Here is an 18,918-nt window from a genome sequence, read left to right on the forward strand (position 1 = left end):
ATGTTGCCCATGTAATTTAATGCAGTGTTTTCTTTACTACAGGTCTGTTGGTGTAGTGTATTCTATGTTAACATGTCATTTTCAGCATGCTCTTTCTCAAGAATCTCCCACTTAATAGAAACAATAAGAAACACTCAAGTTACAATATTTTTTTCTAGTGTTAATTTCTAACTTATTTTTATATTATGTGTGTTGGTGTTTTGCCATGAGTGTCAGATCCCCTGGAACTGGAATGACAGACGTTGTGAGCAATCATGTGGGTGCTTGGAATTGAACTCTGGTCCTCTGGAAGAGTGGTCAGTACTCTTAATCACCGAACTATCTTTCCAGCCCCCACTAGTGTTAATTTCTATGATATAATAGTTGTTTCCATTTGAGACCACATTTTGTGGGACATTTTATTGGAGAAAAATTTCAGGATATTTAGAAAATATAGTTTAATTCACCCTATTCATAATGACCAGCATTTGATGCTTGTAATATTGATGTTGAAGCCAAAGCCAATAGTAGTTTTGAAGTTATCAGAAGTTTGGGGATTAATTTCAGCATCAGACCACTTTTAAATTAATGCAGTTTTTCTGAAATGGAAAATGATGGGTAACCCACAGAAATTTAAGCAAGCCTTTATTAATCCTACCTAGGTAAAAGAGTGATATACTTTAGGGAGGAAATTAGCAGTAACAGATCAGTTGTTAACACAAGTTTTCTCTTTAAACTTATCAAATACCTCTTTCATAGATGGGTTTAGTTTTCTTGAGATGGGGAATACATTAAAGATTGGAGATTAAAGGAATTACCAACTAGCCCAATTTAAAAATTCCATAATGCCTTCATATTATTTCTTGTTTGTTTTCAGGGACTTTCTTCCTCGAGGCTCAGGCATTGTAACCAGACGACCCCTTGTACTCCAGCTTGTCACATCTAAAGCAGGTAATTAGTGAAGATGTTTACAGTGTGGTTGTGCATGCCCCATGGCAATTGTCATTTTCATTCTTGGGCACTAGATGAATCAACAAAACCACTTCTGAAAGCCACTCTGGTGTGAACAGCTGCCTGCAATTCTCTCTAGAATGGTCTCCTGTCCATTATTATTTTGATTCCTTTCATTACATTGAAGTGTCACATGCATATAGATTTTTAACACTCTTTTTGTAGGCCAAGAAATTATTTGCTTTTGTAATCTATCTGTATAAGTTCATAGTATCATATTATCATGACTGCTCCTTTTGTGTGTACCTTTTATGCTTGTATGTATGTCATATGTGTGACTATTTTGTTATAAAAATTAACTATTTAGGGAGCTAGAGAGATAGCTCAGTGGTTAAGAGCACTTCCTCCTCTTTAGAAGGACCTGAGGAGGTGGCTCCAACCACCTGTACCTTCAAGTCCAGGGGATCCAAGACGCTCTTCTGGCCTTTATGGACACTGTACTCAAATGCATATACTCAGAAACACTTTCATATAATTACAATTAAAATATATGTAAGGGTCCAATTGTAGTTTCTACTCGTAGACAACCAATTGCTGGACATCATTTGTCTAACAGACTATTCCTTTTGCCTCATGTGTTCTTAAAATCCTTGCCAAAATTTTATTGACTGTAGCTATGTGGAATTATGTGGGTTTATATTTGGATTCTCAGTTCTAATCAATTTATCTCTATTTCTACTCTCGAATTGATACCATGTCATCTTAAATATCTTTGCTCAATGGTATTGTTTTTTGTTTTTTAAATCTAGAAAGTGGCATTTCTAGTTTGTCTTTTGTTTCAACAACATTTTAGCTACCCTGAGCTCTAAATTCTACATGAATCTAGAATCTTGTTTTATCCAAGAATTGTGAAACAATTTTTTTAACTTCTGAAAAACCAATTAACGTAATGCACTGTGTCCATGGACTTAAAACAAAAACAACAAAACCCACAAGATCACCTCAGTAAGGTCAGCCAAAGCATTACACATTCATGCAGAAAATGTGTAGTAGACTAGGAATTGAAGATTGCTTCTCTCAGGCTAACAGAAAATGAAAACCCCTCTGCTAACACACCTATAAGAAAGGAATGCTTTTTCTCTCAGGCAGTGGTTCTCAAACCTTCCTCATGATACGACCCTTTAATACAGTTCTAATGCTGCGGTAACACCCAACCATGAAATTATTTTCATTGCTACTTCACAACTGTAATTTTGCTACTGTTATGAACTGTAGTTTAGATATTTTTTTGAGTTAGAAGTTTGCCCAAGGGGTCGCGACCCACTATTGCTCAAGATGACTAAAATAGGCGTGTTTGCCCTTATCAATTCTATTCGACATTGTCTTGGAAGTTTTAGCCAAAGAAATTTGCCAAGAGAAAGAAATAAAAGACTTCAAGATCGGACAAAAATGAGGTAAAATGTCTATTTACAGATGGTTGATGATGTATATGGAAAATATGAAGGCATTCATTAACATGCTATTAGAAGTAGTAAATGAGTTCCAGAGGTTTCAGGGTTCATGATCAATATGTCAAACTCAATTATAACTATTTCCACTCACAATGAACAATCTGAAAATGAAATTTAAAAACCATTTCCATTTCCATTAGCATCAAAAAGAGTACACCATTCAAAAATATATTTAACAAAAGAAATTTGAAACAGGGGTTGGGGAAATGGCTCAGTGAGTGGGAGTGTTTGGTCTTCAAGAAGTACCTGAGTTCAAATCCATAGCACCCATATAAACACTGGGCATGGCTGGATGTGATTGTATTCACAGACCTGGGGGATAGAAGCAGGCGAATCTCAAGAGATTGCTGAGCATCCAGCTTCTTCTATGAAAAATCTCCTCTCCCAAGCTACGATTCCATAGTGTATATGAAGCACATTTTCATCACCACTAATGGGTGTTTAGGTTGATTCCAACTCCTGTCTATCATCCCAGAATGGGGCAATAGTTGAATGACTGTTTCAGGGGAACCAGCTATCACGCTTTCTCTGGATGGGTTTGAGGGTAACTCAAAAGGAGGGAATTCATACTTGATACTGTAGACCCAGACTGAACCCATGACTGAGGAGGCCTTAGGCCTGAGAGGGGAGCGTAGTACTGCTTAGATTGATATGGTGCCAATCTGCTTTCTAAATATCTATATTCGTACCTATAGACAAATGCTACACTCAGCCTTAGTCAGAAAAGCTTCACTTTTCAATGAATGGTGGCAAATGCAGAGACTCCTGGATGCTCATGATGCTGAGAATTAGTGGAGTTTAACTGTTCAGCCCTAAACAGAGCATTTGCATCACCCTCTCTAAGGTTTAGAGAATGTCTCTATGAGGGAGCAGAAAGAATGTAGAAGCTAGAAGACAGGGTAGAGGGCTGGTGAATGGCTTCGTTTTGGGTATGACACAGCCATCGTAATCATGATATAACAGCAACTATGGCTGCCAGTACTGAGCTTGCACAAGGCTGAGGCTGTCAGTAGTCAACCATGGATTTGGGGGTGGTGATGCATGGGGTCCTACTGTTCACTACTAGATTATTGGTTACTGATGGATCGTGGGTGAGCACAGTGATTTTCTGAAATTGTACACACTGGTGAGCCCACCAGGCTCCAGTGGATAGCTCCCAACTCCCCATACAGATGGTCCTAGTTAAATTCGGTGGGAAAGAAAGCAACATGAATGTGGGAGAGGGACTCAGAGAAGTGGGGAGACTAAGAGGACGGGCAGGATGCACAGGGATCTGAAGGCAACAGTAATCAGCACATCATTATGTTTGAAATAATCAAAGAAGAACTTTAATAAAAATTAAAACAAAAAAGCTGGGCACAAGAAAGTTTGGGGGTCTGCTCACTGCTGATTTGATTGTGACTTCACGTTGTAACTGAGGCTAGTTATTTAAGTACAGACTCCTCTTGACTGGTTCATTCAATAAGTATTTTTTTAAGTGCACAACATAAAACAAGACTAGAAAATAGAAAATACACATCAATAATATCACAGAGATTTTATTATGCTTCTTATTTTAAAGATTTATTTTATTATACTTTAAATTTAATATTTTGATAGTTTCACATGAATACTATATTTAAATCATTTCCATCCCCTCCTCTCTCCCTTCCAAGTTCTCTGGAGTCCTTCCTGCGAGTCATGGCCTCTCTTCCTTAATTATTTCATTCTAACCAAAAGTTAAATCAAGAGGAGTCTCTAACAAATGAGGAGATTGGAAAGCCTTCCAACTAAAAACAACTTCTCATGTTCAGATGGCTTCACAACAGTTGTACCGCACTTCTTTCTTTTTCCTTTTCTCTCTTCTTCTCCTTCTTCCTCTTATTCCTCATCTTCTTTCTTCTACTTTCCACAAATACTTGTTAAAGAATTCTGCATGCCACCAGGCAAACTTCACTCTCATCGTGAAGCTTACCATCTAGTGGAAAGAAACAAGAATAAATCAAACTAAGTTCACAGAATGTTACATAACAAGAAAGGGGGGCCAACTAGCATTCAGGGGCCAGAGGCAGGAGGATGGCTACAAGTTTGAAGCCAGCTTAATGTACGTAGTGAACTCTAGTTTATTCATGGCTACATATTGAGCTCTTGGTTTAATAAACAGAAGAAACAAAACAATAAAGAAGTCAAAGAGGAGCAGGGGGAGGAGAACAGAAAACAAAGGAAAAGAGCGTGGGCATTCAAGTCATGTAGACTTGTGTGAGCAGTGGCAGCCAGGTGGCTGCCTATGTGCTTGAAGTTTAACACTGGAGCCAGTATGTGCGGGGTGCAGTGACTAAGAAGGGTAGCAGGAAATGGAGTGAAGACTCCAATGCTTCCGCAGTAGTTAAAAAGGAGAAAGCAGACAGGAGCCGCAACAGAGGCATTTAAGGAGAACACGACGGGAGGATTAGAACTGTAAGTGGAGGCCACTGATAGCATGGTTGAGGTTTAGAGAGTGAGTGTGCTAAGAGAAGGAAGGAAAAACTCCTTCTGCAGCACGGGGTGTTGGGGTGGGCAGAGGGGAGAGGGGCAGGCAAGTCTGTGCTTGGAATGAGTTCAGAGACTCCCGTGATCTTCTTTCTTTTCTTCAGGAAGAGGCTAGAATTTGTTGGTAATCAAAATCTTCTCTTCCCATTTCCCTTAGTTACGACTTAATGTTCTTCTCAACCATATATCACTCTTACTTGTGAGAAAACACCTCTGATGTCTAATTATGTGCATATTATTTATTATTTGTCCTGACAGGGAATATCTTATCCCCAATTTTAAAAGCAATTTAAAACACGATGAGCAGATATATGTTTTGTTGCATTCTATTTAATCATTCATTGAGACAAGCATTTAGCAACACATATGATCATCCTGTCATATTTCACCATCATTCCATTCCTACCTTACACTCTTTGCCTCATTGAATGGATTCCACAGATTTATTTATGCTTCCTTCCCTATTCATCTACTGCTGTCAAGTCACCAAATGGACAGTAGGCTGATGAGCACAAAATGAGTCCTTTGTCTCTTCTGACTTTCTTCTATTGGGCTTTGAAATTCTTAAAACTCTGATGATAGATTTTAGTGTTTCCAAGTAAAAAAAGGATGCTGACCTTGCTTTTCACAGCCTTCGCATCAGGTGACAAGACGGCAGGCACAGGTGGGGAAAGCCTGGCAAGGTTAGTGCTTAGATTTCCATGGCCCCTCCAGACAATGGCATGGGATGCCAGAGCATGTTGGGAATACCCTGAGTCCTCTGCGCTTATCCCAGTGCAGATAAATATCATCACTATGGAAACTCTTACAAAGAACTGACATACTGGCATTCTCAGGACACGCGTTATGCAGAAAATTGTACTTATAGCCAAACATTAGGTGGAGCTCAGGGAATCCTGCAGACTAGGGGGAGGAAGGACTTTAGGAGTCAGAAGGGTCAAGGGCACCACAAAAAACCCACAGAATCAACTAACCTGGGCTCCTAGTGGTTCTCAGAGACTGAAGCAACAACCAGGGAGCCTGCATGGGGCTGACCGAGGCACTCAGCATGTATGTTACAGCTGTGTAGCTTGGTCCTCTTGTGGGTCTCCTAATAGTGGGAGTGTAGGGACTGTCTGTGACTTCTTTCCTGGCTTTTGGGACCCTACACTTCATATTGTGTTGTCTTGTCCAGCCTTAATACATGGGAGGTGCTTAGTCAGTCTTACTGCAACTTGATATGCCATGTTTTGTTGATGATCACAGGAGACCTGCCCTTTCCTAAGTAGAAATAAATGGAGGAGGAATGGATTGGGGGTAGGAACAGAGCAGGTGGGAGTGAGTGAGTGAGAGGAGAGGAGGGAGGGGGAAACTGTGCTGGGATGTAAAAACAAACGAACAAACAAATAAATAAATAAATAAATAAATGAGCGAAAGGAAACTGTGTTAATGGCTAGTTCTTCTTTTCCAAGCTTTTTCAGTACTGAGCATTTTGCTATTTTTCACTTAATCTTCACGAGAGTTTTCTGAGGTAGTACTTTGGTTCCCAATTTAGAAAAAGAGACTCAGCAAAGTTAAGCAGTTTCTTTATACCATAATAGGGCCTGGCATTCTGATTGCGAGTATTGAAAATGCTTCTCATGTACAATTAATGTATGTTCATAAAACATTATATACAATGCAAAAGTAAAAGCAAAGGAATTTGCTTGCTTTTTTATTCTAGATCATACTTGATATTTAACAGGGTGATTTATGTGAAAAATAGATATGTAACTGGAGATCTTTTAACTAATTTATAAGTTCCATATAGTTTCCAACATGATACACAGTAATATTTAACTTCTGTCTTTACCTCCCGCTGTACTAGTTGCTAAACCAAACAACTACTTAGAGTCGTAAAATTTACTGTACATCTTTTGGTTCAGGACCCTTAGTTCTTAGCACAGAAGAACATTCTAAGAAATCATATAATATGTGAAGATAGTGAGAAAAAACCAGCCTGTATTTATTAATAAAGGTGAAATGAAGTGGCAGGTTTCTGTAAAATTGCTGTAGGAGTATTTCTGGAGATGTGGCTTAGGAGGCTGAGAACCAGGCAGGACATTGGTCAGTGTCAGGTAGGGACTTCTATGTCAGGAGCAAGAGAGACCACTATTCAGTACTCTGCAAAATTGGATAGAAATTGGCCAATGCCATGAACCAGGGCTTTTCCTAGGGAGCCAGCTAGTGAGCACTTACCAGTGACTTGCTGCTTTCTCAACCCCTTATCTTACCGTTTGCAAGCACACTCTCATGTCAAACCCTAGGAACAGTGTTTTGGATGGCCAAATGAGAACACCGAACATATTCCAGTGTCTTTGCTTTCAGAATGAGTCATTTGGGATGAAAATTCCTTGCCCCAATCTGAAGCAGAAAGTGGCCTTTAAAGATACTGGAATCCAAGTTGTTCTGTGTTAAAGGCCCTTGTTAAGGCCTTAGAAAAGTAAATTCTGTAGACCATGAGATACCTGACTGCCTGAGGACCTCTCTATGGAAAATATCTCTCAAAATTCTGTTAGTTTGTTTCTTCTGCTTTAGTTAAGTATTGGCATAAAAAAGATTAAAAGTTAGAAGTTACAGAGTTAAGTTGAAGGCAATGGTTCACAAACATAGAAGTATTCTTTCCTTTGGAAAGGGGATGCTTTTAGCTTTTATATACTTTAAACTTGAATCCATCAAAAGTTGACCCACTGTATTCAAATCACAGGTACTATACAATATACAATATGTCTGTGACAACTGGTTTTAATGCCATTTTGCCACAATCTAGAATCAGTGAGTCGGAAGCTATACCTGAAGAATTGTCTTGATCACTTTAATTGATGTAGGGAGCCCAGCCCACTATGGGCGTGCCATCCCTAGGCATGTGGGCCCTGACTATATAAGAAATCTAGTTGAGCAAGCTGAGGGAGCAAGCCAATTAACAGGCATTTCTGAGTACATTTCTTTTGTAACTGCAGCTCTGACCTCCCTCCGAGGGTTCTGCTTAGAGTTCCTGCGGTGGCATTCCTCAATGAGAGACATAAACTAAAGTCCAACAAACCTTTTCTTCCTTCGAGGTAGTTTTGGTCAGTGTTTTATCATAGCGACGGGAAACAAACTAGGGCAGCAGTCATTTTGGAATAGGTTGTATATAGCTTGTAACTTATTATAGAATGGATACCAGACACTATTTTGGATTCTTGTTTGGAGCTGCTATATACAATCATTTTAATAAGGACAGATAGCTGGTGGGGGGGGCAGTGGTAGCACATGTCTTTAATTCTGGCACTCAAGAGGCAGAGTCAGGCAGGTTTCTGTGAGTTCGTGGCCAACCTCGTTTACAAAGCTAGTTCCAGTATGGCCAAGAGTACACAAAGAAACTTTGTCTCAAAAAACCCAAACAACAAAAGCCTGCGTTAAAGGCTACCATGTGACTGATAAGGTGGTGTGGAAACAGTTCAAGCAAGGGGCTTGGGAGCAGCAGGCAGCCATGGGTGGTGATTTGCCCGTTTTGCTCTCAGGCAGGACTCTCCCTTCAGGCCAGAGAGCGCTGTGAATCAGGGTAGTACTGAGTAAGGTGGGTCTCAGGGGGTTCCCAAGGGAGTCATTATGTCTGGAGTGGAGGTGCAGTCTTCCATAAGTTCGCAGAAGATGTTGGTAGACCAGCCAGACTTTCAGCCCTGATTTGTTGCAGCATCGTGAGTTTTCCATAAGTTAAACGTGCATAGTAAAAAAGGTTGGGATGACAACACTGAAAACATATTAAAGCTTCATTTCTCACTCTGTGCTCAGATATCTGAGTGTGATCAACGCTGGCATTTCAGAACAGGACAGCCTGCTTCCACTATGGTGGGCATGCTTCTTTTCTTGGTAACAAATTAATATTACGGTAAAAACCGGGAGCCTTTCTGAGAACATTTTTCTTAACTGAGGCTCTGACCTTGTTGGGTTTCCCGCTGGCTCTGTGGAACTTCGTATGAAGTGCAGGTTACAGATGCATAGTTTAAATTCCCCGGACTGTTGTTATTTTTAAAATTCAGTGCGCACGGATGCCCTGGGGAGTGTCTCCAAGATGCCCAGAGCTGTGATTCACTAGGTCTGGGTAGGGCTCAAGGAGCTGTATTTTACGCAGCCATCTTAGGGTGTTTAGAAGCACATTCCAAGTCTCCTGGCAGCTTTGCCCAATCTCTCAGCGTTGTCATCTTTTCTTAGGTGTCTTTTTCTTTATCATTTAATAGGGTCATTTGGTTGGGATGTAACATATCATTCTTGTAAAAAATGTCTCCATGTTTGGCCCTGGAATCCACATGGCAATTTATGCCCATGCAGTTATGTGGCAGGCACTCATTCTGTACTCAACTGGGAACGTTTCTGCTCCCTGAACATACAGTTTAGGCCCCGGGACTCGGCCCAGCATTTCAAGACACTAAGGGTTTCATAGTCTATCAGAAATTGACATTCTAAAAGCCCCAAGTTGAGCTGCTGTGGAGCTTATTGAGCTTGTAGGAATAAATGCAGAGATGAAAGGCATGTTGTGGAGTCTGCAGCTAGTCTCATCCACTCACCCCTCTGAGCTGGGCTCTGTCTGCTTTATTCTTAAAAATTCAGAATCTCCAGTGGCCCCTCTGAGTGTCACATGAATATCAAGTATGAAATTCTAATTCTGGGAATGAAACTAGGAAAAATAAACCAGAAAATATCTGGTGGAGGAATTAAACAGTGGGAATAACAGATGAATTTTCAAAAAGACATTGAGGCCCACTGGCATAGAGGGAAAAGAGGTGCTCATCTTTGGGAGAGTACTTTGGGTCATTTTCCTTGAATATTGGATTCGGTGAAAACAAATACATTCCCAAAGATTTCTGATGGGGAAACATGTTCATTAGATGGACAGAAATGTGCATACTATACTTATGTTTGCCAGGATATTTTCGCATTTATAACTCATTTCACTGTAGTCAAAACAATTCCCTTGTGGAATCTTTTATTTTGTTTTATTTATATTCATTTATTTTTAAATCTTTATTTTTATTTATGATTATGTGAGTGTATGCTACATGTGTACAGGTACCCTCAGAGGCCAGAAGAGGGTGTTGGATCCCCTAGAACTGGAGTCATAGCTGGCTGTGCTGTGGACCCAACTCTAGTCTTCTGAAAGAACAGCATGTACTCTTGACCACCGGGCCATCTCTCTATGCTCTTTAGTACACTATTATAAACCTTGTTTATGAGAGGACTCTTACACAGATGCACTTTAAATCTGGGTTGACTGTCTTTCATGTCGTGACTCTTGATATTTGCATTAAGTCAAGATATTCAAGTAAGGCTTTATTTTATGCTTGACATCTTCCTGTGAATTACTGCTATACATACTGTGTCTCTTCCTCCTCTCTTCCCCCTCCCTTTCTTCCTATAGTGTCCTGAAACTGTTATTCTTACACACTTTATTTTGTTAGCCATTATCTGGACTTAAGCATTGCTTATCCATTAGCAGGCTTGGAATTTCTAGAAGCCATGTGCCTTCTAATACAAAGTCAGTAGGAGCAGCTGGGCAGTGGTGGCACATGCTTTTAATCCCAGCACTTGAGAGGCAGAGGCAGGCAGATCTCTGTGAGTTTCAGGCCAGCCTGGTCTACAAAGCGAGTTCCAGGACAGTGTCAACAGAAGCATTTGTCAAGATATTCAGAGAAGCCAATGAGCTGTTGTAAATAAACAGACCAGATCTCATTTCTTCAGAGCGATGAGACTGCCCTTTAACACTGAATGCATTTCCTTTTAGGGGGACAATGCCTAAGCCTTGAACTGGTGATTGTTTTCCCTGTTTCTCCTGTTCTCTTTTAGGAGAAAGTATTAAAGTTTATAATTGTCCAGTTTCCACGCAGAAGTTGTATTTTTTATGAAGCCCTCTTTGGTCCATGTATTATTTATTCCAGAACCCGATCAGCTTAGGAGCTTTGGAGGGGCAGGAGTGGGGGAGGTATAAGCAACTTACTTTTAAGAATTTCTTTTTGTCCTCTTTCTTTTCTGCTCTTATTGAAAACTGGCTTGTCTTGGAACAGCACCACAGAGGTCTAAGAGATGTGCTGTCAAGGCGTTGATACGTATTTAAGTGGGACAGACGAGGCATGGCATTTATTCATGTAGAGAGCAAGTGCACAGCCTTGTCTGACATCACAGCTACACCTGCACTCACTGTCGCTTCCTTCCCCACTGCCCTTCTTTACTATTTTCCCTTGTGTCTCAAGTCATAGAGATCACAGCCCACAGTGCCTCTGGGGCTGCATTTGCTGGATATGTTGGGAAGCAAGAAATGGATTTCCGTGGCCTTTTGTTCCCCAGAGTGTTAGCTTTTGTCACAGCCTGCTCCCTAGGAAGCACTGTTCCCTAGGAAGCGCTGATAGGTGGTCAGGGACCAGCAGGGCAGGGTGAGAAATTTCACCTGTTGTTGAACAGCATTTTCTCTTGGTGGTTTTAGACTCAACACCATAGAAACAGACAATAGCTTAGTTATCCTGTAGGTTTATCAGATGGCTTGCCACTAAATGCAGGTGCTTAAGTTTTCAAAATGAACTAAATTCACTTTAAGTAGTTTTAAAGTAATTACATTAGTATAACATCAACAGTCTCCTGCACAACTGGTAGAAATTTTTGTTCATAACTTTCTCAGTTTGCTTTATATATAAAAAATTTAGACAAGGTCTTTTGCAATCCAGGTTGGTCTTGAATTCACTGTGTAGCCAAGGGTGACTTTGACTTCTGATCCTTCTGTCTTCAACTTACCAGTAATAGCATCGAAGATGTGGATCACCATGCCTGGTTTGTGTCAGTGTTGGCGATAAAACCCAGATTTTCCTACATGTTAGGCAAGTACTCTACCTACTGAGCTATAGTGTCAGCCCTGTGTGATAATTTCTATCTTTATGTCTTTCCATCCATCCATCTATCCATCCATCCATCCATCCATCCATCCATCCATCCATCCATCCATCCATATGTTCACAAAACAGCTTTTTAATAGCTGTAGTATGTCACACAACTGAGAAGTTTCTAGTTTGTGTCTTTATCTTTTTCATTTTATTCCCTATGGCTATCATCTTGACTGATATCCAAAAGGATTTGATTTTTCTTTTAGCATTCTTCATAAATCATACACTTAGATGCAAGTGTATCTTTCACTTAACTGTTAATGGGACTATTTATCAGGTGTTAGTGCAGACTCCTAAATAAGCATAAATGTAGTTAAATAGAACACAGGTCTGGGCTGGGCAGTGGTGAAACACACCTTTAATCTCGGTACTCTGGGAGGCAGAGACAGGTGGATCTCTGTGAATTCAAGGCCAGCCTGGTCTATAGAGGGAGTTCCAGGACAGGTTCCAAAGCTATGGAGAAACCCTGTCTCAAAAACCAAAACCAAACAACAACAACAAACTAGGTCTGTTTTGACAAGGGCATACTTGGGTTGGAAAGATTGGTAAGTGGTTAAGAGCACTTACTGCTCTTGCAGAAGACTCTGGCTTGGATCTCAGCACCCACCCAGTGGCTCATAAGTGTCTGGAATTCCAGTTCTAGGCACAAGTACCGGACCTGATGTACACACACACACACACACACACACACACACACACACACACACACACACACAAGAGAGAGAGAGATTGAGATCATATTTACATAAAATGAAAAAGTAAAAAACAAGGGTATAATCTTGAAAAGTTACCTAAATTGCTTAGTATCATTTTAATGATTTATTTTAAATTATTTGTATGTATCCCTGAGTGGGTATGTGCACTTATGTGGATACTTGCAAAGTTCAGAGGTGCTGGGTGCCCCTGATCCTAGAGTTAAAGGCAGCTATTAGCTAACTGATGTGGGTGCTGGGAACTGAACTCAGGTCTGCATGACCCACAAGAAAGCCAGACATTCATAGAGGCAAATGGATTAACAAGCTTGACAAATATTTACAGAATTCCTTTACTCATGTGAAAGCTGTTTCTTGGGTGGTGCAGAGCTAGGCATAAGACATAGTACTTATACCAACTACTATAGCGTTCAGCACGGGAGAATTTGTTTGAAGTGAGGATAGCTAAGTATTTACAAATGGATGTTGAATGTGTTGAGCACTGGTGTCCTGGGTGTTAATTTTCATTTATGGGACACTAAAATTAACCCCTTCAGTGGTTAACGCATCCCTAAATACTTTCTGGAGACTATGATAAGAGAAGATAAAAGCTATGGGGGGGTAACATTAAGAAGTTTTCTGACCAAGGAAGACAGGTGTACGGAGGCAGAAGAGTGAGCAAGAATAAAGGAGGTGCCTGGCTAGTGATGTGGCCTGGAGCATAGTCCCACAGGAAAAGGCAGTCCTTCTCTTCTGTGTGCTGTCTTGACCTTGACTTGGCTGTGTGTTATCACAGGGCTGGTCTTGGCCTATTGTGAACCGGTGTATCCGTGTCTTATCCTTCTAGAGTGTCTGCTCTTCAATAACAGAGACCAAGAGCATGACACTGACACCCTTGTTCACAGAAGCTGCACTGGATGAAGTCTTTGTTTTGCATTCATTCTAATTAGGAAGGAAAATGATTCTGTTGAATGAATCCCTTGCTAATCTACACACATTTCCTATTTCCATGCCAGTGTTGTGTGTTTTTCTAATTATCTCTGGGAATAGTGACTAGTAAGTATGCCTATAATAAAGTTGAGTTTCTGTGGCTAAAGAAAAGCCTGAACATATACATACATACATACATACATACATACATACATACATAAACACACACATACACACACACACTTTTTTGTAGCTTGCATTTTGCTTTCTTTATATTGGAGGGGTGAGTTACTTGCATATTTGTTATAAGAGATATTCATATTATTAATATGTTTAAATTGAGGCAGGATAAGAAGTTTTACATGATACATGCAGAGAGCATCTATTAAAGGTGGCATGGCTATTTATTATGATGATTGATTCCCTCAGGACAGGATGTTTGAAATGCTATTCCAACATCCAAAGTATAGAAAGACATACTATGCATTTAAGATAGAGTAAAACCAAGTAAGCAGTGTCTGAGGTCACCACCTTAAGGTGGGGGTGTAGAGTTAAGCCTCATCTAAGCTAAGTTGTATTTGTTCAGGTGGTAGAGTCAGAGATGCACAACAACCTTTGGTCAAAGGAATGAGCAAAATGAAAAGCTTATACAAAACATACAACTTTAATTATAAAACAATGGTGCCAATCTAAGGAGAAATATTACTATTAGATGCTGACTGAATGTTCTATTCACTCATGCATTCATTCATTTGCAAATATTACTGGTGACTTGCATGTCTAGTACAAAATAAGCAATCTTGACTCCAAGAAATAGACTGACATAAAGAGGATTAAGTAATTAATGTGATATGTTATAGAGTGTTTAATGGTGTGTAATGATAAAAGGTAGGATTAAGGGGCTAGGTTGCATTTTAGTGCAGTATTTCAACGTCACAAAAATCCTTGAGGAACTGAGGGTGATTCCAATGGCTCTCTTGAAGAAAGAAGTTCACAAAAAGTTGAGAGCCATTGCAGAGTACTGATAAGGCCATATACTGGGCCACTGGGGAAATGCAGAGAGACCAGTGTGGCCTATATTATAGGAAATTTTCTATCTCATAATGTAATAGTAGAAGTTTAAAGTGTTTGGGTTGATTGCTGATTTTTGGCTAACATGAGGAATTTTTTGTCCCATAAGTTGACTTTTTTTAAAGAATAAATTCAATAAGAAAATTTTGTTTTAAACAAGTTTTGTCAGACCTTTCCAGTAAGCACTTGGATTTTTGGTTTTGTAGTTCATGACCTCTACTGCCACTGAATAAGTCTGCCATAGCCCAAACACATCTGCAGACTGTGTGTAAGTTGAAGGTTGTGATTATGTTCCAGGGAACTTGATGGACTGTGAAATCTGAATTTCTTTCCATTCTCCCATGTTAAGTGTTTCAAAGTATGTTCAGGCATTTCATTGTAATTTATTTTACTTGAAACTTACAGAAAATTATATATACATGTATATATATATATTGGGTCTCATGTGAGGTTTTGGCATGTGTATATATAGTGTTTAAATCAGGTTAAACATAACCTATTTCATCAACCATCCACCATGGTAAAATAATTAATACCCTTTCCTTTCCTACTTTGAGATAGTCTGTGCAAACATATTATCTGTAGACATTCACAATACTATCCTGATCTCAGTGTAACTTAACCCCACTGATGTGTATCTCTCTGTCTACTTCTCTCCTTTCCCCAGCCTCTGATAATACCCATTCCACTTTCAAGATCTATACTGCCATAGCTTTTATATTCCACCTATGAGTAAGACCAAGCTGTACTTGTCTATCAGTGCCTATGTGGTAGAGATGATTGACCCACCAGATATTCTAATCTCAACATAGAACACAAGAAATATAAGGAAACAAGATAACATGACATTTTCCAAAGAGCACAATAAGCCTCTAGCTATAGGTCCCAAAGAAAGCTGTGTTAATGATGTTGCCTGGTGAACAAAGTGATGATTTTTAAGAGGTTCATCATATATGCAATTTATTACTGAACACAATATCCTTATATCCTGAAATACCTCTGTGTGTGTTGGAATACCTGTGTGTGTGTGTGTGTGTGTGTGTGTGTGTGTATGTGTGCATAATTGCATATATTACTGATAATTCATTCCTCCATGAATTCTGTGTTTCCTCATGATTGGATTTTATTCTGTTTCTAGGTCATATTTTCCTTTTTTGCATGCCTGGTAATTCTGATTGGTTAATGGACATTGAGAATTTTATATGGTTCTGGGAATTTGTTTTAATAATTTGGGATTTGTTACATTTTTGATGTTTTTTTGTTTTTTTAAATTTTTTAATTTTTTTTGGTTTTTACAAGACAGGGTTTCTCTGTATTGTTTTGGAGGCTGTCGGTCCAGCCCGGCCTCGAACTCACAGAGATCCACCTTCCTCTGCCTCCCGAGTGCTGGGATTAAAGGCGTGTGCCACCACTGCCCGGCCATTTTTGATGTTTTTAAAATCCACTAAATCAGCCTTTTATGTGGGACAAGTTTGGCTGGATTGACCTTGATTGACAACCAGTTAGCAGAGATGTTTTCCTTTGGCTCACTGGATAATGGACCACCTCCAGCCTGCTGCGAACCCTGGACTTTGTTCCTCCCACTCTCTCCATGGTATCAGCAGCATTCTCACATGATAGATGAGGAGTACTCAGGGGTTCTTTGAGTTGCCAGTCTCTAGAACTTTCTCTTGGAGTAGCTCCTTCTCTTTAGCATTTTGCTTCACAAAATATCTGATGTCCTAATTTCTCTGAACTCAAGAGTTCTGTTTTTTCCTCTTTGCAGGGCATTATTCTGTGATTGTGTGGTAAAAATACCATACAGTTAACTTCATCAAAGTTTTTTTTAGTTGTTTCTGTCTTTGTTTTGCTTTTCTTTCCATCTCTCTGCTACCATAGATTGTACAAAAAAATCAAAGAATACCAAATGTGTGAGGCATTTTATCCAAGTTAAAAACATCAGAATTGCTTAAAAACAAACCCCAAACTAAAAAAAACACAGTGTGTGTGTGTGTGTGTGTGTGCGTGCGTGCGTGCGTGCGTCTCTCTCTGTGTGTGTGTGTGTGTGTGTGTGTGTGTGTGTGTGTGTGATCATCTCTCTCTCTGAACTGTAAGCTCACTACTTGACTAGACTGACTGGCCATTGAGCCCCTCGGATCCTCTTGCCTCTGCCTCCTATGCTGGGTTACAGTCATGTGCTGCCATGACCATCTTTTAAAGTAGGTGTTGGGCATCCAACCTGAGTTCTCATGATTGTACAGCAAGCATTTTATCCACTGAGCCATTCCCCTGCCCCTCACATAAGCAACCTTGATGCTTCTGAGCTACCAAGGGATGCGGAGCCGAGACACTTTTAGGGGACAGAGAGATGAGATGGGGGCATTAAACTGAAAATGGACTTGGGTTTGTAGTTGTTGAGCTTAGACAATTTAAAAATCTACCTTTGCTAGTTCATGGGGATGGCTGCCTTCAACTAGTAATGTTTTGTTAGGTGGAAAACCAGTCTTGAGAACTCATCAGAATTGTTGAGTGTTGCTTGTTTTACCAGAGTTCAGCTGTTGGAAAGGCCATTCTAGTATTGTTCTTCTAACAGTAAAAACAGAGGCAATAGAAAAGGGTGAGTGATTTCACCAGAGCATCTTCTTTGGCAGGCCACTTTTAGTCCTGAAGTATGTGCCTTTCTTTTTTTTAATTATTTATTTAAATTAGAAGCAAGTTTGCTTCACATATCAATTCCAGCTCTCTCTCCCTCCCCTTCTCCTCCACCCCCCCACCAACCCTCCCAACCCTCCACTAATCCCCACTTGACTCTCCAGGTAGGGTGAGGCCCTTCATGGGGGATCTCCCAAGTCTGTCATATCATCCAGGCAAGGCCAGGCCTTCTCCCATGTGTCCAGTTTGAGAGAACATCCCTCCATGTGGAATGGGCTCCCAAAGTTCATTTGTATGCCAGGGATAAATACTGATCTAGTACCCGAGGCCCCAAAGATTGCCAAGACATCCTCACTGACACCTGTGCTCAGAGGGTCTGGATCAGTTCCATGCTGGCCTCTGGGTACATGAGCTCCTCCTTGTTCAGGTCAGCTGTCTCTGTGGGTTTCACCGGCCCAGTCATTATCCCTTTGCTCATCACTCCTCCCTCTCTGCAACTGGTTTCCAGAAATTCAGTTCAGTGTTTAGCTGTGGGTGTCTACCTCTGCTTTCATCAGCCACTGGATGAAGGCTCTAGGATGGCATACAAGGTAGTCATCAATCTCATTATCGGGGAAGGACATTTAAGATAGTCTTTCCACTATTACTTAGATTGCCATTGGTATCATCCTTGTAGGTCTTTGGAAATCTCATTAGTGCCAGATCTCTCCTCAAACCTATAATGACTCCCTTCATCCTGCTCCCCTCTATTCTTCCCCTGACTCAACTTCCCTGCACCCATGTCCTTCTCTCCCCTTCTCTTCCCCCCTTTACTCCAGCTCCCTGTTCCCTCCCCCCATGCTCCCAGTTCACTCAGGAGATCCTGTCCCATTCCCCATCTCTGGGGTACCATGCATATCTCTCTTAGAGTCCTGCTTGTTTTCCAGACTCTCTTGCGGTGGAATTGTAGGCTGGCACTCCCCTGCTCTCAACTTTTCTAATTGGAGTCAAAGTTGGAATTAACACCACTAGAGTACTTGTTGAGAAGTATAAACATGTCACATAAATATGTGGTTTAGATCCGTGATTTTAAATTGAAAATTAAATTATCTTAAGTACCTCTAAATAACCAGGGAAGCGGTTATGTGGTAGTTGAGGAAGCAAGTGCAGGTCCCTGTAGACCTTGTAAGAGCCGTCTGTGGTCTGGGAGCTGTACTGAACTAGAGCCGATTGATCAACACCTCTCCCCGTGCTTTTGGAAGGATGCTAGTCATTATGAGCCTGTGAGAAATGTGTATACACATGTGCTCCACGTTAGTAATCTGGTGGATGGTTAGTATGTATCTACTTCAGTTGGTGGCAGTGGTGAGGTAACTGCAGTAGAAGCTGTTAGAAGAAACACAAGCCAGGTATGGTGGCTCATGTATGTAATCACAGTTCTCAGGAGTCTGAGGCAGGAGGTTTGCTGTGAGTTTGGGCTGTATAGAGAGACTGTCTCAGAATACACACTCTCTCTCATCTAAATTTATAAATGCAACTTGCTTAGTCCATATACTGTTAACTGTATGTATATTATTATATTATTTCAGGGCTGACGGCTGTTCTGAGGAAGACTATTTCTCACACTCTCTGAATTCTTTAGATGCCTGTGGGTCTTTGTCTAGGGTTGGGGCCCCTTCCACAGTAGCACATCTGTTGGTGTTGGGTGGAGTCTTTAAATCCTCCTGTTGCATCTCTGCT

The 18,918-nt window shown here is 40.5% G+C and overlaps 1 protein-coding gene and 1 long non-coding RNA gene across 12 annotated transcripts in view; one reads left to right on the plus strand and one right to left on the minus strand.

Annotated features, from left to right (window-relative positions):
- Dnm3 (dynamin 3) overlaps positions 1-18,918 on the plus strand; it is a 453,602-nt gene that overhangs the window by 69,747 nt on the left and 364,937 nt on the right. For all 11 annotated transcript variants that reach the window (XM_021227897.2, XM_021227898.2, XM_021227901.2 and 8 more), the window contains exon 2: positions 857-930. In XM_021227897.2, coding sequence (XP_021083556.1) covers positions 857-930 — 74 coding nt within the window. The remainder of the gene's footprint in view (positions 1-856; positions 931-18,918) is intronic.
- The window catches only part of LOC121136845, a 42,063-nt gene continuing 27,108 nt past the window's right edge, over positions 3,964-18,918 (minus strand). The window contains exon 3 of the long non-coding RNA XR_005874004.1: positions 3,964-4,398. This is a non-coding gene — a long non-coding RNA (uncharacterized LOC121136845). The remainder of the gene's footprint in view (positions 4,399-18,918) is intronic.

The sequence above is a fragment of the Mesocricetus auratus genome, unplaced genomic scaffold (assembly GCF_017639785.1).
Source record: "Mesocricetus auratus isolate SY011 unplaced genomic scaffold, BCM_Maur_2.0 Super-Scaffold_100676, whole genome shotgun sequence".
In the NCBI taxonomy this organism is placed as follows: domain Eukaryota; kingdom Metazoa; phylum Chordata; class Mammalia; order Rodentia; family Cricetidae; genus Mesocricetus; species Mesocricetus auratus.